General features: G+C 40.8%; 1 protein-coding gene across 2 annotated transcripts in view; it reads left to right on the top strand.

The window, feature by feature from the left end:
- The window catches only part of glud1 (glutamate dehydrogenase 1), a 41,744-nt gene that overhangs the window by 14,054 nt on the left and 12,446 nt on the right, over positions 1 to 15,244 (top strand). For both annotated transcript variants that reach the window (XR_005037742.1, NM_001172529.1), the window contains 5 exon segments: positions 848 to 928; positions 1,044 to 1,099; positions 12,433 to 12,496; positions 13,312 to 13,406; positions 15,028 to 15,207. Coding sequence is in view for 1 of the 2 variants with exons in the window: in NM_001172529.1 (NP_001166000.1) it covers positions 848 to 928; positions 1,044 to 1,099; positions 12,433 to 12,496; positions 13,312 to 13,406; positions 15,028 to 15,207 (476 nt within the window). In the remaining variant the exon portion in view is untranslated.

A 15,244-nucleotide genomic window follows, 5' to 3' on the forward strand; every position in this document is an offset into this window, starting at 1 on the left:
TTGCTGAAAATAAACGCAGTTGACAGTGAGAGGACGTTCCTTTTTTTGCTGAGTTTGTCTGAAAATGAACTGTCTGTGACATGTCTATACCAATGAGCTCCCGAGTCTAGGTGCAGAAAGTGGCTGAGGTGAATCAAACCCTGTAGCTAGCTAACAAGCAGTCCTTTGCGACAATGTTACTGGGATGCAGGAATATTAGATGTCTTCATTTTAAGATCACTGTCATTGAAGTTGGTGGTTACTACTGGTTTTAGATCCGGGGGGAGAGAAATTGTCCGCAAAGGGCTCAGAGTGATGTCCCACACCCAAGAATCCTCAACCAATCACCCGACGTCTATTAATGACTTTGCCTCCGGCTATCCTACGAATGGAAACTTTACCTACTGTGACTGACACTGGGTAACTGCAACCATTTTGTGCAGTAATCAAATCAAATGTTATTGGTCTTTATACACATGGTTATCAGATGTTTTTGCGAGTGTAGCGAAATGCTTGTAAGGACTAGAAGCGAGGCAGCCCTCTCGGTCGGCTCCATCTTGATTAAAACTGACTGACTACCTGCAATAACTACGAGAGGCCAAGTATGAAATGGAGATTAAGTTAATGGAGGAGGATGCTCTCTGGTTTTAAAAAGTGGATAGTGTACACATTTCACTTTTTTTATTGTACAGTAACTTATAGGCTTATTGTTTTCATCATGTATAAGGTGCAGGTATACCATTTTCCTAATATTCTCATACACACCTACTCTAGCTAGAGAATGAAAATGGGAAAACATTACTTTTTTTCAGCCAAGTCTGATATCACAGGTTTCACCCCACTAACTCTGCCATGTTGTATGTTTCAGGTATCCGCTACAGCACCGAGGTGTCGGTCGATGAGGTGAAAGCCCTGGCCTCGCTGATGACATACAAATGTGCTGTCGTGGGTAAGGGCTTTTACACACCTAGCCTTTATCTTCGAGACATCAGGCCTCCAGACATGTTTATATAGCCTGTTGTGTTTTTTTCTGATGTAACCCCTTCCATTTTAAATTCCTTCAGATGTTCCATTTGGAGGAGCCAAAGCTGGAGTGAAGATCAATGTAAAGAATTACACTGTAGGTATTAGTTTGTTTCGGGATACACCAGAGTATCTTAAGAAATTGTTGATGTCCTTTCATCCCATTCTCGCAGTCACATGGCACTTTTCATTAGCTTTAGGTTGTGTTCCCTTTATGTACAAAGCAGTTTCTCAATAGACTACAAAGTCAGTTTCTACTTTATTTTGAACTTGTTTATCTGTGACTCAGAGCTTATCGTACAGGCTCACATTACCAAGTAATCTAAACCAGTGATAAGGTTGCTGTCAAGGCATGTCATTTTCATCTCACTACGTCCATTGTGATGTATTTTACCCATAGTGCATAGATAATAACCATTGGGCACACACTGTTTGTTTCAACGCATTGACATGGAATCAATGTGGGAAATATGTTTGATTTGAACTAAGTAATCCAATTTTAATCTAATTTCAACCTGCTTTGTAAACATTGAAATTAGGGTAATACTTTATCTTAAATTAATTGACTTAACCTGACTAACAGGTTGTTACATCAATTTAATTTCAACCTAATCATCAGATCTACATTATCAGTCAAAAGTTTATACACCTACTCATTCCAGAAGTTTTCTTTATTTTTACTATTTTCTACATTGTAGCACAATAGCGAAGACATCAAAACTATGAAATAACACATATGGAATCATGTAGTAACCACAAAAGTGTTAAACAAATGAAAATATATTTGAGATTCTTCAAAGTAGCCACCCTTTGCCTTGATTACAGCTTTGCACACCTCTTGGCATTCTCTCAACCAGCTTCACACGGTAGTCACCTGGAATGCATTTCAATTTAAAGGTGTGCCTTGTTAATTTGTGGAATTTCTTTCCTTAATGAGTTTGAGCCAATCAGTTGTGTTGTGACATGGTAGGGGTGGTATACAGAAGATAGCCTTATTTGGTAAGTTTAAATCAAAAAGTTATTTGGCACATGCGCTGAATACAAGTAAGTGTAAACCTTACCATGAAAATGCTTACTTACAAGCCTTTACCCAAAAGTGCAGTTAAAGAAAGAGTTATGAAAATATTTACCAAATAAACTAAATGAAAAGTAACACAATAAAATAACATTAACGAGGCTACATACAGGGAGTACCGAGTCAATGTGCGGGGGTATTCGTTAGAGGTAATTTGTACATCTACAGTAGGTAGGGGTGACGTGACTATGCATAGATAATAAACAGCAAGTGGCATCAGTGTACAAAAATGGAGGGGGGAGTGGTGTCAATCTAAATTATTCGGTGGTGATTTTATTAACTGTTCAGCAGTCTTATGGCTTGGGGGTAGAAGCTGTAAAGGAGCCTTTTGGTCCTATACTTGGCGCTCCGGCACCGCTAGCCGTGCGATAGCAGAGAAAACCGGCTGTGACTTGGGTGACTGGAGTCTCTGACAATTTTTTTGGCTTTCCTCTGACACTGCCTAGTATATAGGTCCTGGATGGCAGGAAGCTTAGCCCCAGTGATGTGCTGGGCCGTACGCACTACCCTCTGTAGTGCCTTATGGTCAGATGCAGAGCAGTTGCCATACCAGGCGGTGATGCAATCGGTCAGGATGTTCTCGATGGTGAAGCTGTAGAACCTTTGAGGATCTGGAGACCCATGCCAAATATTTTCTCCTGAGGTGGAAAAGGTGTTGTGCTCTCTTCCCGACTTTCTTGGTGTGTTTGGACCATGATAGTTTGTTGGTGATGTGTACACCAAGGAACTTAACTCTCGACCCGCTACACTACAGCCCCGTCGATGTTAATGAGGGCCTGTTCGGGCCCACCTTATCCTGTAGTCTACGTTCAGATTCTTTGTCTTGTTCACATTGAGGTAGAGGTTGTTGTCCTGGGACCACACTGCCAGGTTTCTGACATCCTCCCTATAGACTCTCATCATTGTCGGTGATAAGGCCACTGTTGTGTTGTCAGCAAACTTAATGATGGTGTTGGAGTCGTTTTTGGCCACGCAGTCGTGGGTGTACAGGGAGCACAGGAGGGGACTAAATACACATTCCTGAGGGGCCCCATTGTTGAGGATCAGCGTGGCAGATGTGGTGTTGCCTACCCTTACCACCTGGGGGGGTGGCCCGTCAGGAAATCCAGAATCCAGTTGCAGAGGGAGGTGTTTAGGGTCCTTAGCTTAGTGATGAGCTTCATGGGCACTATGGTGTTGAATGCAGAGCTGTTGTCAATGAACAGCATTCTCACATAGGTGTTCCTTTTGTCCAGGTGAGAAAGGGCAGTGTGGATTGAGATTGCGTCATCTGTGGATCTGTTAGGGCGGTATGCGAATTGGAGTGGGTCTAGGGTATCCGGGAGGATGCTGTTGTGAGCCATGACCAGCCTTTCAAAGCACTTCATGGCTACCGACTTGAGTGCTACGAGGCCATAATCATTGAGGCAGGTTACCTTCGCTTTCTTGGGCACAAGGACTAGGCTCCCGTCACTGGGCAGCTCGCATCTGGTTTTCCCTTTGTAGTCCGTAATAGTTTAAGCCAAGCGTCAGAGCTGGTTTGTAGGATTCAACCTCAATCCTGTAATTGACGCTTTGCTTGTTTGATGGTTCGTCTGAGGGCATAACGGGATTTCTTATACGTGTCCAGATTAGTGTCCCGTTCCTTGACAGCGGCAGCTCTAGCCTTTAGCTCAATGCGGATGTTGCCTGTAATCTATGGCTTCTGGTTGGGATATGTACGTACAGTCACTGGGGGGGGACGTCGTTGATGCACTTATTGATGACGCCGATGACTGAGGTGGTGTACTCCTCAATGCCAGTGGATGAATCCCGGAACATATTCCAGTCTGTGCTAGCAAAACAGTCCTGTAACATAGCATCCGTGTCATCTGACCACTTCCATATTGAGCGAGTCACAGCTTTAGTTTTTGCTTCTAAGCAGGAATCAGGAGGATAGAATTATGGTCAGATTTGCCAAATGGAGGGTGGGGGAGAGCATTGTATGCATCTCTGTGTGTGGAGTAAAGTTGGTCAAGTGAATTTTTTATTTGGTTGTACAGAGGATAAGTTCATTAGAGTTACCAGCCTCAGAAATTGCTGCACAAATAACTGCTTTACAGAGTTCATGTAACAGACACATCTCAACATCAGCTGCTCAGAGGAGACTGCGTGAATCAGGCCTTCATGGTCGAATTGCTGCAAAGAAACCACTAGTAAAGGGCCCCAATAAGAAAATGAGACTTGCTTGGGCCAAGAAACACGAGCAATGGACATTAGACCGTTGGAAATCTTTCCAGTGGTCTTTAAAGTCCGAATTTGACATTTCTGTTTATAACCGCTGTGTCTTTGTGAGACGTAGAGCAAGTGACCGGATGATCTCCGAATATGTGGTTCCCACCGTGAAGCATGGAGAAGGAGGTGTGATGGTGTGGGCGTGCTTTGCAGGTGACACTGTCTGTGATTTATTTAGAATTCAAGGCACACTTAACCAGCATGGCTACCACAGAATTCTGCAGCGATATGCCATCCCATCTGGGTTGCGCTTAGTGGGACTATCATTGTTTTTCAACAGGACAATAACCTAACACACCTCCAGGCTGTGTAAGGGCTATTTGGCAAAGAAGGAGAGCGATGGACCGCTGCATAAAATGACCTGACAATCATGACAATCACAAGACCTCAACCCAATTGAGATGGTTTGAGATTACTTGGATCACAGAGTGAAGGAAAAGCACCCAAGTGCTCAGCATATGTGGAAAATCCTTCAAGACTGTTGGAAAAGCATTCCAAGTGAAGCTGGTTGAGAGAATGCCAAGCGTGTGAAAAGCTGTCATCAAGGCAAAGGATGGTTATTTGAAGAATTGCAAATATAAAATATTTTTTTATTTGTTTAACACTTTTTTGGTTACTACATGATTTCATATGTGTTATTTCATAGTTTTGATGTCTTCATTGTTATTCTACAATGTAGTGGCTAATAAGCATGTTGGTGTTATTTTTATTGCAAGGTGTAGTATATCAGTCCCACCAACCCTGCTAAGAATGGAATTATTATAAACTTTGTTTAAAGGACAAATTATATTAATAGGGGCCTGAGAATCCGAGTACCCGGGTCCTATTAGTGAATGTTAATTTATGCATAAGTGTACATTATATAAAACATGTGTTTCCATATGTGTAGGCTTACTCATATCCAGTGTATTTTCCCATCTATTCAGTGAGTGAGCGTTTCCATGTGTGTTTAGCGTCACTGGTTTCACTGAAAGTCAGTCAAACTCCTTCTGCCATGCCACCTTTCCATGTGTGTTTAGCGTCACTGGTTTCACTGAAAGTCAGTCAAACCCCTTCTGCCATTCCACCTGGCTCCTTGGTTGCACCGCCTTTCATGTAAGGCAGCCAATCAGATATGTAGCTCAGCCAGACATACTGGGTAACCATGGCAGCTGCAGATTAACTCAAGACAAAGGGTAGCTGCTTTGAAGAATCTCAAATATAAAATATATTTTTATTTATTTAACACTTTTTAGATTGCTACATGATTCCATATGTGTTATTTCACAGTTTTGATGTCTTCACTATTCTACAATGTGGAAAATAGTCAAATTAAAGAGTAACCTTTGAGTAGGTGTGTCAACTTTTGACTGGCACTGTATGTATACGTAGAAATTGTGTTGAAAATTCCACATAGATACGGAAAGAATCTGGTGTTTGGTCTTTCCAGAGATGTTCAATCGGGTTGAAGTCCGCCACTCCTGCATTGTCTATGCTGTCTGCTTAGGGTTGTTGTCCTGTTGGAAGGTGACCCTTCGCCCCAGTCTGAGGTCCTGAGCGCTCTGGAGCAGGTTTTCATCAAGGATCTCTCTGTAGTTTACTCCATTGATCTTTCCCTTGATCCTGACTAGTCTCCCAGTCCCTGCATCTGAAATACTTCCACACAGCATGATGCTGCCACCACCATGCTTCACCGTAGGGATGGTGCCAGGTTTCCTCCAGGCGTGATGCTTGGCATTCAGGCCAAAGAGTTCAGTCTTGGTTTTATCAGACCAGATAATCTTGTTTCTGTTAACTGTGGGACATTTTATATAGACAGGTTCCTGCTTTTCCAAATCATGTCCAATCAATTGAATTTACCACAGGTGGACTCCAATCAAGTTGTAGAAACATCTCAAGGATGATAAATGGAAACAGAATCCACATGAGCTTAATTTCAAGTCTCATAGCAATAGGTCTGAATACTTAGTAAATGTGACTCACCACCTGGATTCGGTCTTATGTAGCAACATTTGAAATAGTTATTTTTTTACGTTGGTAAAAAGTAGAGACACAGCTACAAAATGGTATATCATACACTGCATGTTTGCGGAACAATGGGGAAGTAATTCTGCTTTGAATGTTGATACATTTGTAATCTCACTTTTGAGAAAAGGGCCTGTTTTGGTACCTACTGGAGAGCTCTCCTTTGTCTACACCCATTCAGCATTGTTCACACCCTCTTAAGCCAGCCCCACCTATCTCTTTCAGGATTCACACGTCAGGTGCTAAACAGTGAGTAGTGTAGTAAAGATTTAGACTAAAAGTGGTAGAAGCCTACAACAAGGAAAGATTCCCGGTAAACAAAGTGTCTAGATGATAAAAATATTTTATAAAGATCAGATGACAATTTCCCAGACACACTTGTTTAATTTGATGGGTAATGTGAAAGAAATGCTAATACCTCAGCCACATCCAGTGGTGGAAAAAGTTGTCATACTTGAGTAAATGTAAAGATACCTTAATAGAAAATGACTGAAGTAAAAGTAAGTCACTCAGGAAAATACTACTTGAGTCAAAGTCAAAGTATTTGGTTATAAAAAATAAAGTACCGCAAGTTAATGTAATTGCTCAAATTTACTTAAGTATCAAAAGTAAAAGTATAAATCATTTCAAATTCCTTATATTAAACCAGATGCCCATTTTTTTATATTTTTTTTACTGACAGATAGCCAGGGGCACACTCAAACATCATTTTTCAAACAAAGAATTTGTGTTTAGTGAGTCTGCCACATCAAGTGCAGTAGGGATGACCAGGGATGTTCTCTTGATAAGTGTGTGAATTGGACAATTTTCCTTTCAAAATATAACGAGTACTTTTTGGTGTCAGGGAAAATGTATGGAGTAAAAAGTACATTCTTTTGTTTTGGAATGTAGTGAAGTAAAAGTTGCCAAAAATATAAATAGTAAAGTAATGTACAGATACTTAAGTAGTACTTTAAAGTATTTTTACTGAGGTACTTACACCACTGCCCAAATGCCTTCACACCAGTATATTAGCATACTTTATATACTGTTACACCATCACTTAACTTAAGTATGGAAAACTGTGATAAGGCCATGCAACCTGAGTTGAAACCTGAGTGAGGTGCATACAGTGGGGCAAAAAAGTATTCAGTCAGCCACCAATTGTGCAAGTTCTCCCACTTAAAAAGATGAGAGGCCTGTAATTTTCATCATGGGTACACTTCAACTATGACAGACAAAATGAGAAGAAAAAAAATCCAGAAAATCACATTGTAGGATTTTTAATGAATTTATTTGCAAATTATGGTGGAAAATAAGTATTTGGTCAATAACAAAAGTTTATCTCAATACTTTGTTATATACCCGTTGTTGGCAATGACAGAGGTCAAACGTTTTCTGTAAGTCTTCACAAGGTTTTCACACACTGTTGCTGGTATTTTGGCCCATTCCAATACTTTTTTGCCCCACTGTATGTACAGTACATAAACAGATGCATGTACCATATATTTATGTGGTGGACACTTGATACGGTCACATGATATTGTTGTGGTACTGTATGTCACAAAATCATATTGCGACCACACACAGCAAAATATTCATATCAATATTAATTTTACATATATAAGTGGATGGGTCTCTACAGAAGGTCTAAACGGTAAAGCCAAATGGTTACTTGCATAGTAGCAATATCAGAAGTAGTGTCAATTATAAATAAAATAATATACAGTATGTACAAGAACAATAACGATAGTGATCGAGGCAGTTATATGCATACTGGTAAAGTGGCTGAGCAGCAGGATCATTTTTTTTTTTTTAAATAGTAGCAGCAACGTGTTAGGAGAGAGTCATTTGAATAGAGGCACTGCAGCTAGTGCTGATGACTGGTCTGTCCAACCCACGCATGAACAAGGGAATCTATATTCCGTCCTGCCCTTGACTTTGGTGCAGGGCATGTGATGTCCATAGCCTCTTCGTCACCGCTCACTCTGAACAAGCAGGAGATGCTGCTCTTGCTTCTTCAGCTTGACTGATTTAACAGCTTCTGGCAGATTGACAGATCTGAAGACCTGATAGTTGTCCTTCTGCCACTGCCAGCACAGGTCTGTCCTCGGCTTAGTGCTTGAGATGTGGGGCAGCAATTTTCTCCACACATTCCTGAAGGAAGACAGCCTAACTACACGTACCTCTGGAAAATACAGAAAAAAAATTAAGCTCAATAAAAGTAGTGCCAATAATGTTGGTCAATTAAATAATCAAGATGTGTTTTTGCTTTACATTCCAAGTGTTGTCATCGATTCCTTGTAGAGATACCACGCTGCTGCTTTTGTCACATGGTATGACAGCAGCTTTCCACCAAAGTGTTTGTGTCCTGGGTGGGATCCTGGTAATACTATTGCATTATCCTCTGCGTAGTTGTTGAAGTTCAGCACTCGCTGCAAGTCCTCATGCTTCTGGTGTAACCTGTGCTTGCTTGGGCCAGCTCTGTTTTTGATGGGAGGCATTAGACCATTCTCCTTGTATGACTGGTGGAGGAGAGTCAGGCGTGTTCTGGTGAAGCTGAAAGACGAATTCCAGATACAAATATTTTAGCATTATTATACAATGGTTGCGAAATGGAATTCTGAGAACATAACTACACACAGTTCATACACGTAATGTTCAATAGCTAGCCAGCCATCTAACGTCAGCTGGCTAGCTAACAGCAAGCATTAACTAGCAATACAAACCTGATTGTCATAGCTTGCTAAAGTTAACCAAGTAGGTTCAATGTTAGCTAGCTAGGCTATAACTAGTAATGCGAAATGGCATTCTGAGAGAACATCACTAAAAATATTTTTACCTAAATCAGGGATTTCCTCATCGTTCTGATTCATTTTCAGTCAGAGAGAGTTGGCATGACACGATCGTCCTCAAGAAAGTAGTCCATCACAACTTTTTCCCGCTGACCTTTGTTGATAGCGCCTGATAGATTCAGGGCAGAAATGTTTAGCACTAGCAACATATTTGTAGTTCTCCATGGCTAACGTTATATCTTTCGAAAACAGCAATAGAAAGGATTATCTACGCATAACGAGCAGCTCATTTTAGACACAAGATGCTACACCGCAGACCAATCCAAACTCATCGCTCCGCATGTCCAGTACACTCATTATCTCAGCCAATCATGGCTAGCGGGAAGGTTGTGGTCTTTTTCTGTGGCTAAACCAACTAGGCCTGTAATTTAACAGTTTTATTCGTATTTACAGGTGGCATACAAGTTTTGATATTAAGGCACATGAAAGTTCACATGTTCGAGAAGGCATTTCTGCCAAAAAACACTTTTTTACGTTCAAACGGCTCTTTTGTGAATTTGTGACTTTGCGACATACGCCTAGTTTCCTGAATCGGGTCACAAATAAGATATTTCTGTTTTACATTTTTATAAATGTGCTAAAAATTCTAAACCTGTTTTCGCTTGATGGAAGAATTTTTTAAAATACATTTTAGAATAAGGCTGTAACGTAAGTCAAGGGGTCTGAATACTTTCCGAATGCACTGTATACACTGAGTATACCAAAAATCTTCCTAATATTGAGTTGCACCCTCCCCTTTGCCCTCAGTATAGCCTAATTTCGTCAGGGCATGGACTCTAAGGTGTCCAAAGCATTCCACAGGGATGCTGGCTCATGTTGAGTCCGTTGCTTCCCAAAGTTGTCAATTTGTGTGGATGTCCTTTGGGTGATGGACCCTTCTTGATACACACTGGAAACTGTTGAATGTGAAAAACCCAGCAGCGTTGCAGTTCTTGACACAAACCGGTGCACCTGAACCTACTACCATACCCCGTTCAAAGGCACTTCAATCTTTTGTCTTGCCCATTCACCCTCTGAATTGCACAATACATGTCTCAATTGTCTCGAGGCTTAAAAAACCCTTCTTAAACCCGCCCCTCCCTTTCATCTACACTGATTGAAGTGGATTTAACAAGTGACATCAATAGGGGATCATACTGTAGCTTTCACCTGGTCAGTCTGTCATGGAAAGACCGAGTGTATATAATGTATGTTAAAAGACATCAATAAGGGCAAGGTAAAAGTTGTCTAATCATCTATTTGGCATGCTATTTATAGGGCTAGTGGTAACTATGTCTAACTTCCAATCAACCTTAGATGAATGATAGTACACCTAGCTTCACATTGAAATGATGGTGTTCTCTGGGCAAATCGAATGTCAATGCAGCCTACATAATCTAGTGGAATCTAATGGAATAAAAAAATCCATATTTACATATCGGAATATTCATTTTGACTATCACAATATTTCTGTGCTAGTTGGCTGTATCTGCATAGCTTGTTCTCCTTTTTTTTTTTTTTTAAATAGGAAGCCAATTTTGTTTTCAACACTTATTTCCATAACTAATCAACTTGTTTTCTCATGGCTCTCTCTTGTCCCTCTGCAGCAGACATATGATAAGCAATATGTTTGGATCATCGAATCACAATAAAACCTCAGTATCAATACATATACTGTAGAATCGTGAGAATTGCCATACACATTGAATTGGTACCTAAGTATCACGATAATGTCACAATTCCAAGCCCTAAGATAAACCCAACCTCACTCAGAATGTACTTTTAACATACAGCTTTTGTAAGAAAAGTTAGTTACTTTCAACTCTTCAATGTTATTTAGGTAGTCTACTCAAATGAGTATGGAAGCTGGTCAATGTCTAAATGTGTTGACATGATAGCTCAGCTGAAACGAACACAGCTTGTTCACAACGCTAAGCAGGGTACATAGTTAGACATCTGGATGGTAAACTAGTTCTCTTTGAAGTGCATTACCTCATGTATCAGTAGGAGTCCCTCAATGTTCAGACAGAAATTGTTACTGTGGCTACACATTAAATTCAATATACCACATCACTTAGGTTGATAGCATGATAAACAATTACGTTGATTCAAACATACCATTCTATCAACATTGAAACAACGTCAACATAACATGTCTAATCAAATATGAACCATAATATATTGAATATAGGATTAAAAAGATGAACGTTTCTATGTGGAATTTCAACATATATTTCTGGTTATGTTGAAATTAGATTGTAAGTCAGTTTAAGTCGATGTATTTAAGTTGAAGTTGTACCCTAATTTCAATGTTTACAACGCTGGGTGCAATTAGATGAAAACAACTGAATGATGACTTGTTTTCAAATCCAATGTATTTTCCACGTTGATTTTGCGTCACAATACGTTGGCAAATTACATTGAAACAATGTTGATTCAGCCAGTGTGTGCCATGTAGGAAGGCTGCAGGATGTCCTATTATGTGACCATTCATTGGAGTGTTTGTTTTAGCAGTGATCGGAACAAGGATGAGAATCTCTATCTTCAACTTTGACCCCAGAATTAGCCGAGATTACTACTGATAGGGAAGAAGGAGCCATAGAAATGTTTTTTATTGTCTGTTTCTCAAAAATAGAAAATATGCATGACCTGTACTTAATAGTTATTTAAATTTGCGAATAAGAATGTAATTAAGTGCATGTTGTACATATTATAGCACACGTTATTAAGATGTTGAATACCTACCATCTAAATTTAAAGATCACACCATTCCTGAAAGCCCCATTGTGTTCAATAGAGCTGTGCACAGGAAGCTGTTAGTCAGTGGACTCTCCCTCCACTTCCTGTAGCCAGCCCAGCGCTGACCTGCCCTGTGGTGTTATTAAGCATTGGCAGCTCTGCTCTGGGGGAGAACTGCTGAGCCATCAGCTGGTAAACATCATGACGGGGACATTTACCCCTTATCCATCTGCTTGGCTGCTGGCTCTGAAAGAGCAGGAGGGTTTTTTTGTCCCTTGATCCTCCTGAGCCAAACTTATAGTCCTTGAACCAGGTGGATGAGTGTTTCACCTTCAGTTTTCATTCAATGAAGTCAAGTAATCCAGCTTTGACATTAGTGTTAAACTACCTGAAGCTGATGTTGCATCTCAATATTTGAGAAACCTATTCTATCACAAAGCAGGATGTTTTTGTGCTGTTAAAGAGCACAATTGGTTATTTGGTCTGACTTTACTGCCAGTGAAATATTCAATGCCATTTATCATACTGTTATTTCTCTGCCTGCAGGACAATGAACTGGAGAAAATCACCAGAAGATTCACCATTGAGCTGGCCAAAAAGGGTTTTATTGGTGAGCCGTGTCTGTGATCAGGGGAACACTGAAGGCTGGTGGTGAAAATGTCTGGCGGTAATGTGTATGTCCGCATGAATACATGGTCCCCTGTAGTGGGGGAGGGGAGGGGGGTTTCATGAGCACACGGCGCAGCACAAACATAAATAACCATGATGAGAGAGGAGTTAAACAGAAGGCTTGACGAGGGGAAACTACACCAGAAAAAAATCTAAGACTGAAAAAATACACCAAATATTTTTGAGGGATGTCAGAATTAAATAAGCAGTTCACGTTATTTGTAACAGTGACCTATCATTCCCAAGGACTTCCGTTTGTTTTAAGAGTTATTTTAGGATGATGCTTTCAAAGTATGAAGTACCCGTGACCTGACTTCAGGCTTTCGTAGGGGGTTTCTAGTCTGACAAGTCCAGCGTTTAAATAGGCAAGAATGGCACTCTTTATGTCTCTGTTATTCAAAGCTGTAAATGTTGTCCACATGATCACTAAATCAGGAAGTTCAGAGGAAGCCAGTTATTAAAGGGCATTCCAGGAACATTCTTCCATAGTGGGATGAGGGGACTGTTTATATAGCGACATGTCTTGGTTACACGTCATGTGACTAGACTACCTACAGTACACTGCAATAGCTTCAAAGTGGGCCATGAGTGCCTCTATCTAAAAACAGTACTACTGTTTCACACCAACATATTTAGATGGGTCTACATGCGTTTCAGTATGAGTTTGTTGTTGGTTTATTGTTTGTTTCTTCTTTACTGAAGGCATTTTTTGTTATCCTAGAAGTTCACCTTAACCTCTCTTCTTTCCCCTGTCAGGACCTGGCATTGATGTCCCTGCCCCTGATATGAGCACTGGAGAGAGGGAAATGTCCTGGATTGCTGACACCTATGCCAACACCATGGGCCACCATGTACGTGTTCCCCGTATGAACTCACTGCCCTGTCGTGGACATTTCCTGTATTACCAAATCATGAGAGCAAACCACACACAAGTCAGAGTTATCATAAAGTCCATCTTTAATTATATGAGCTCCATAACAACCCTGTGACTCTCAGATCAATTCAGTGTCTATAAATGAATTCTCTGAGAGTGCTTACATATTTGCAACTGAGATCCTTTATAGCAAAGACACACATAGCCAGACAGCATTGGCTATAAATTGTCGTTCCGTTTGGTTTCCTAAACGAAGCTCTTATCTCGTTCTTGGTACAAAATAGTACCAAGACATTACCTCAACCAATGGTATATATCAATTGTCATTTTAGACACTCCCATCCCAAATACAACCCATCCTGGACAAGCTCACAGAGAGGAGAGTGAGCCTCTAGGTCAAGATAAGGGCAACCTCAGAGGGAACATAGAATGGTTCCAGACACTGCCATCCTCCTCTCCCTGATGGGAAAAGTAGGGAGTGACTGGCACACGGACATTGCGGAGCCAAGAGATAATTGGTTCCCCCTCAATCATCCCTTCAAACAGTTTAAAAGATACGTTTACACATGACACATTCACAGATAAGACTAACCAGACCTGTCCCCGCTCTGGGCCCAAGTAACTTTCCCACATAAGCATGCTATAAAATGAATAAAACATCTTATTTATAAATGTTACCTAAAGAATTCTGATTCTGCCACGACAGCCCTCTCCCACAATAGACATGGTGTTTCCCCCAGCACTTCCTATCAACTAAGCTAAACAGCTTTGAACAATTATCGTAAACCACTTAAATGAAGGAAAATCATGTCTTATCAACCTTATAACCAAGCAACTATGTTACATGACCACAAAGCAAAACGGTGTACAGTAGCTAGTAGTCAAGTGATAAGTTGTCATTATTCTGTGTGTACACTAGCCATCCTTATTGACTTTGCTGAGTAAATATTTCCTGTATGTCACTTTTCTGTTTTTGTTCCTTTATCCCTTTTGATGATTTGAGTTTTTACACAAATTTCTGCTGGCCTTTTATATGACCCTTATTTTCCTGTTCCAAGTCTACTGAAAGACAAAGCTCTAGATTCCATTAAGTTTAACTGTCTCTTGCTGTATGACGCTTATATATTTTGTTGATTGCCAGGGAGGAGGTCAGGGAGCACTCCAAAAGTAAAGCATTTCAACTGTACACTAGAGCGTCTACCCTATAGCCTAGTCATAGAGGTTGGCCTCAGTCTAAAATCAGAACTACAGAGACGTGCTCTTGTCCTGTCTAGGATGAAAACTTATCACAGTTTGAGGACAACGCTGTGTCCATGTAGGCCTCATGTTGGGACCTTTTTGGCATAGTCTTCCAAATAGACTCGTTTCTGGGATATATTGATGTCATTATTGTAAAGAGTCTCGCTAGAGCCTGATCTTTATCCCTCGGATGATTGGTCTCTGGTACATCACAAAATGTGTCGATCCCCATCCAGTGTGTCTCTTACAAGGTTGCAAAACTACTTAAAATAAAATGGCCGCCTGCTCCTTTTATTGGCTTTTGTGAACTTGCTAACTCCACCACTAACTATCCATATGTTCCTCTCCTCTGTGTCCAGGACATCAACGCTCATGCCTGTGTGACTGGTAAGCCCATCAGCCAGGGTGGCATCCACGGAAGGATCTCGGCCACCGGGCGAGGAGTATTCCACGGCATTGAGAACTTCATCAACGAGGCGGCCTACATGAGCCAGCTGGGCCTGAGCCCTGGCTTCACCGACAAGACCTTTGTCATTCAGGTACACAGACACAGCATTTATTGATTAGGAATGGCAT

Source organism: Oncorhynchus mykiss, chromosome 1 (genome assembly GCF_013265735.2).
Source record: "Oncorhynchus mykiss isolate Arlee chromosome 1, USDA_OmykA_1.1, whole genome shotgun sequence".
Taxonomy (NCBI): Eukaryota; Metazoa; Chordata; class Actinopteri; order Salmoniformes; family Salmonidae; genus Oncorhynchus; species Oncorhynchus mykiss.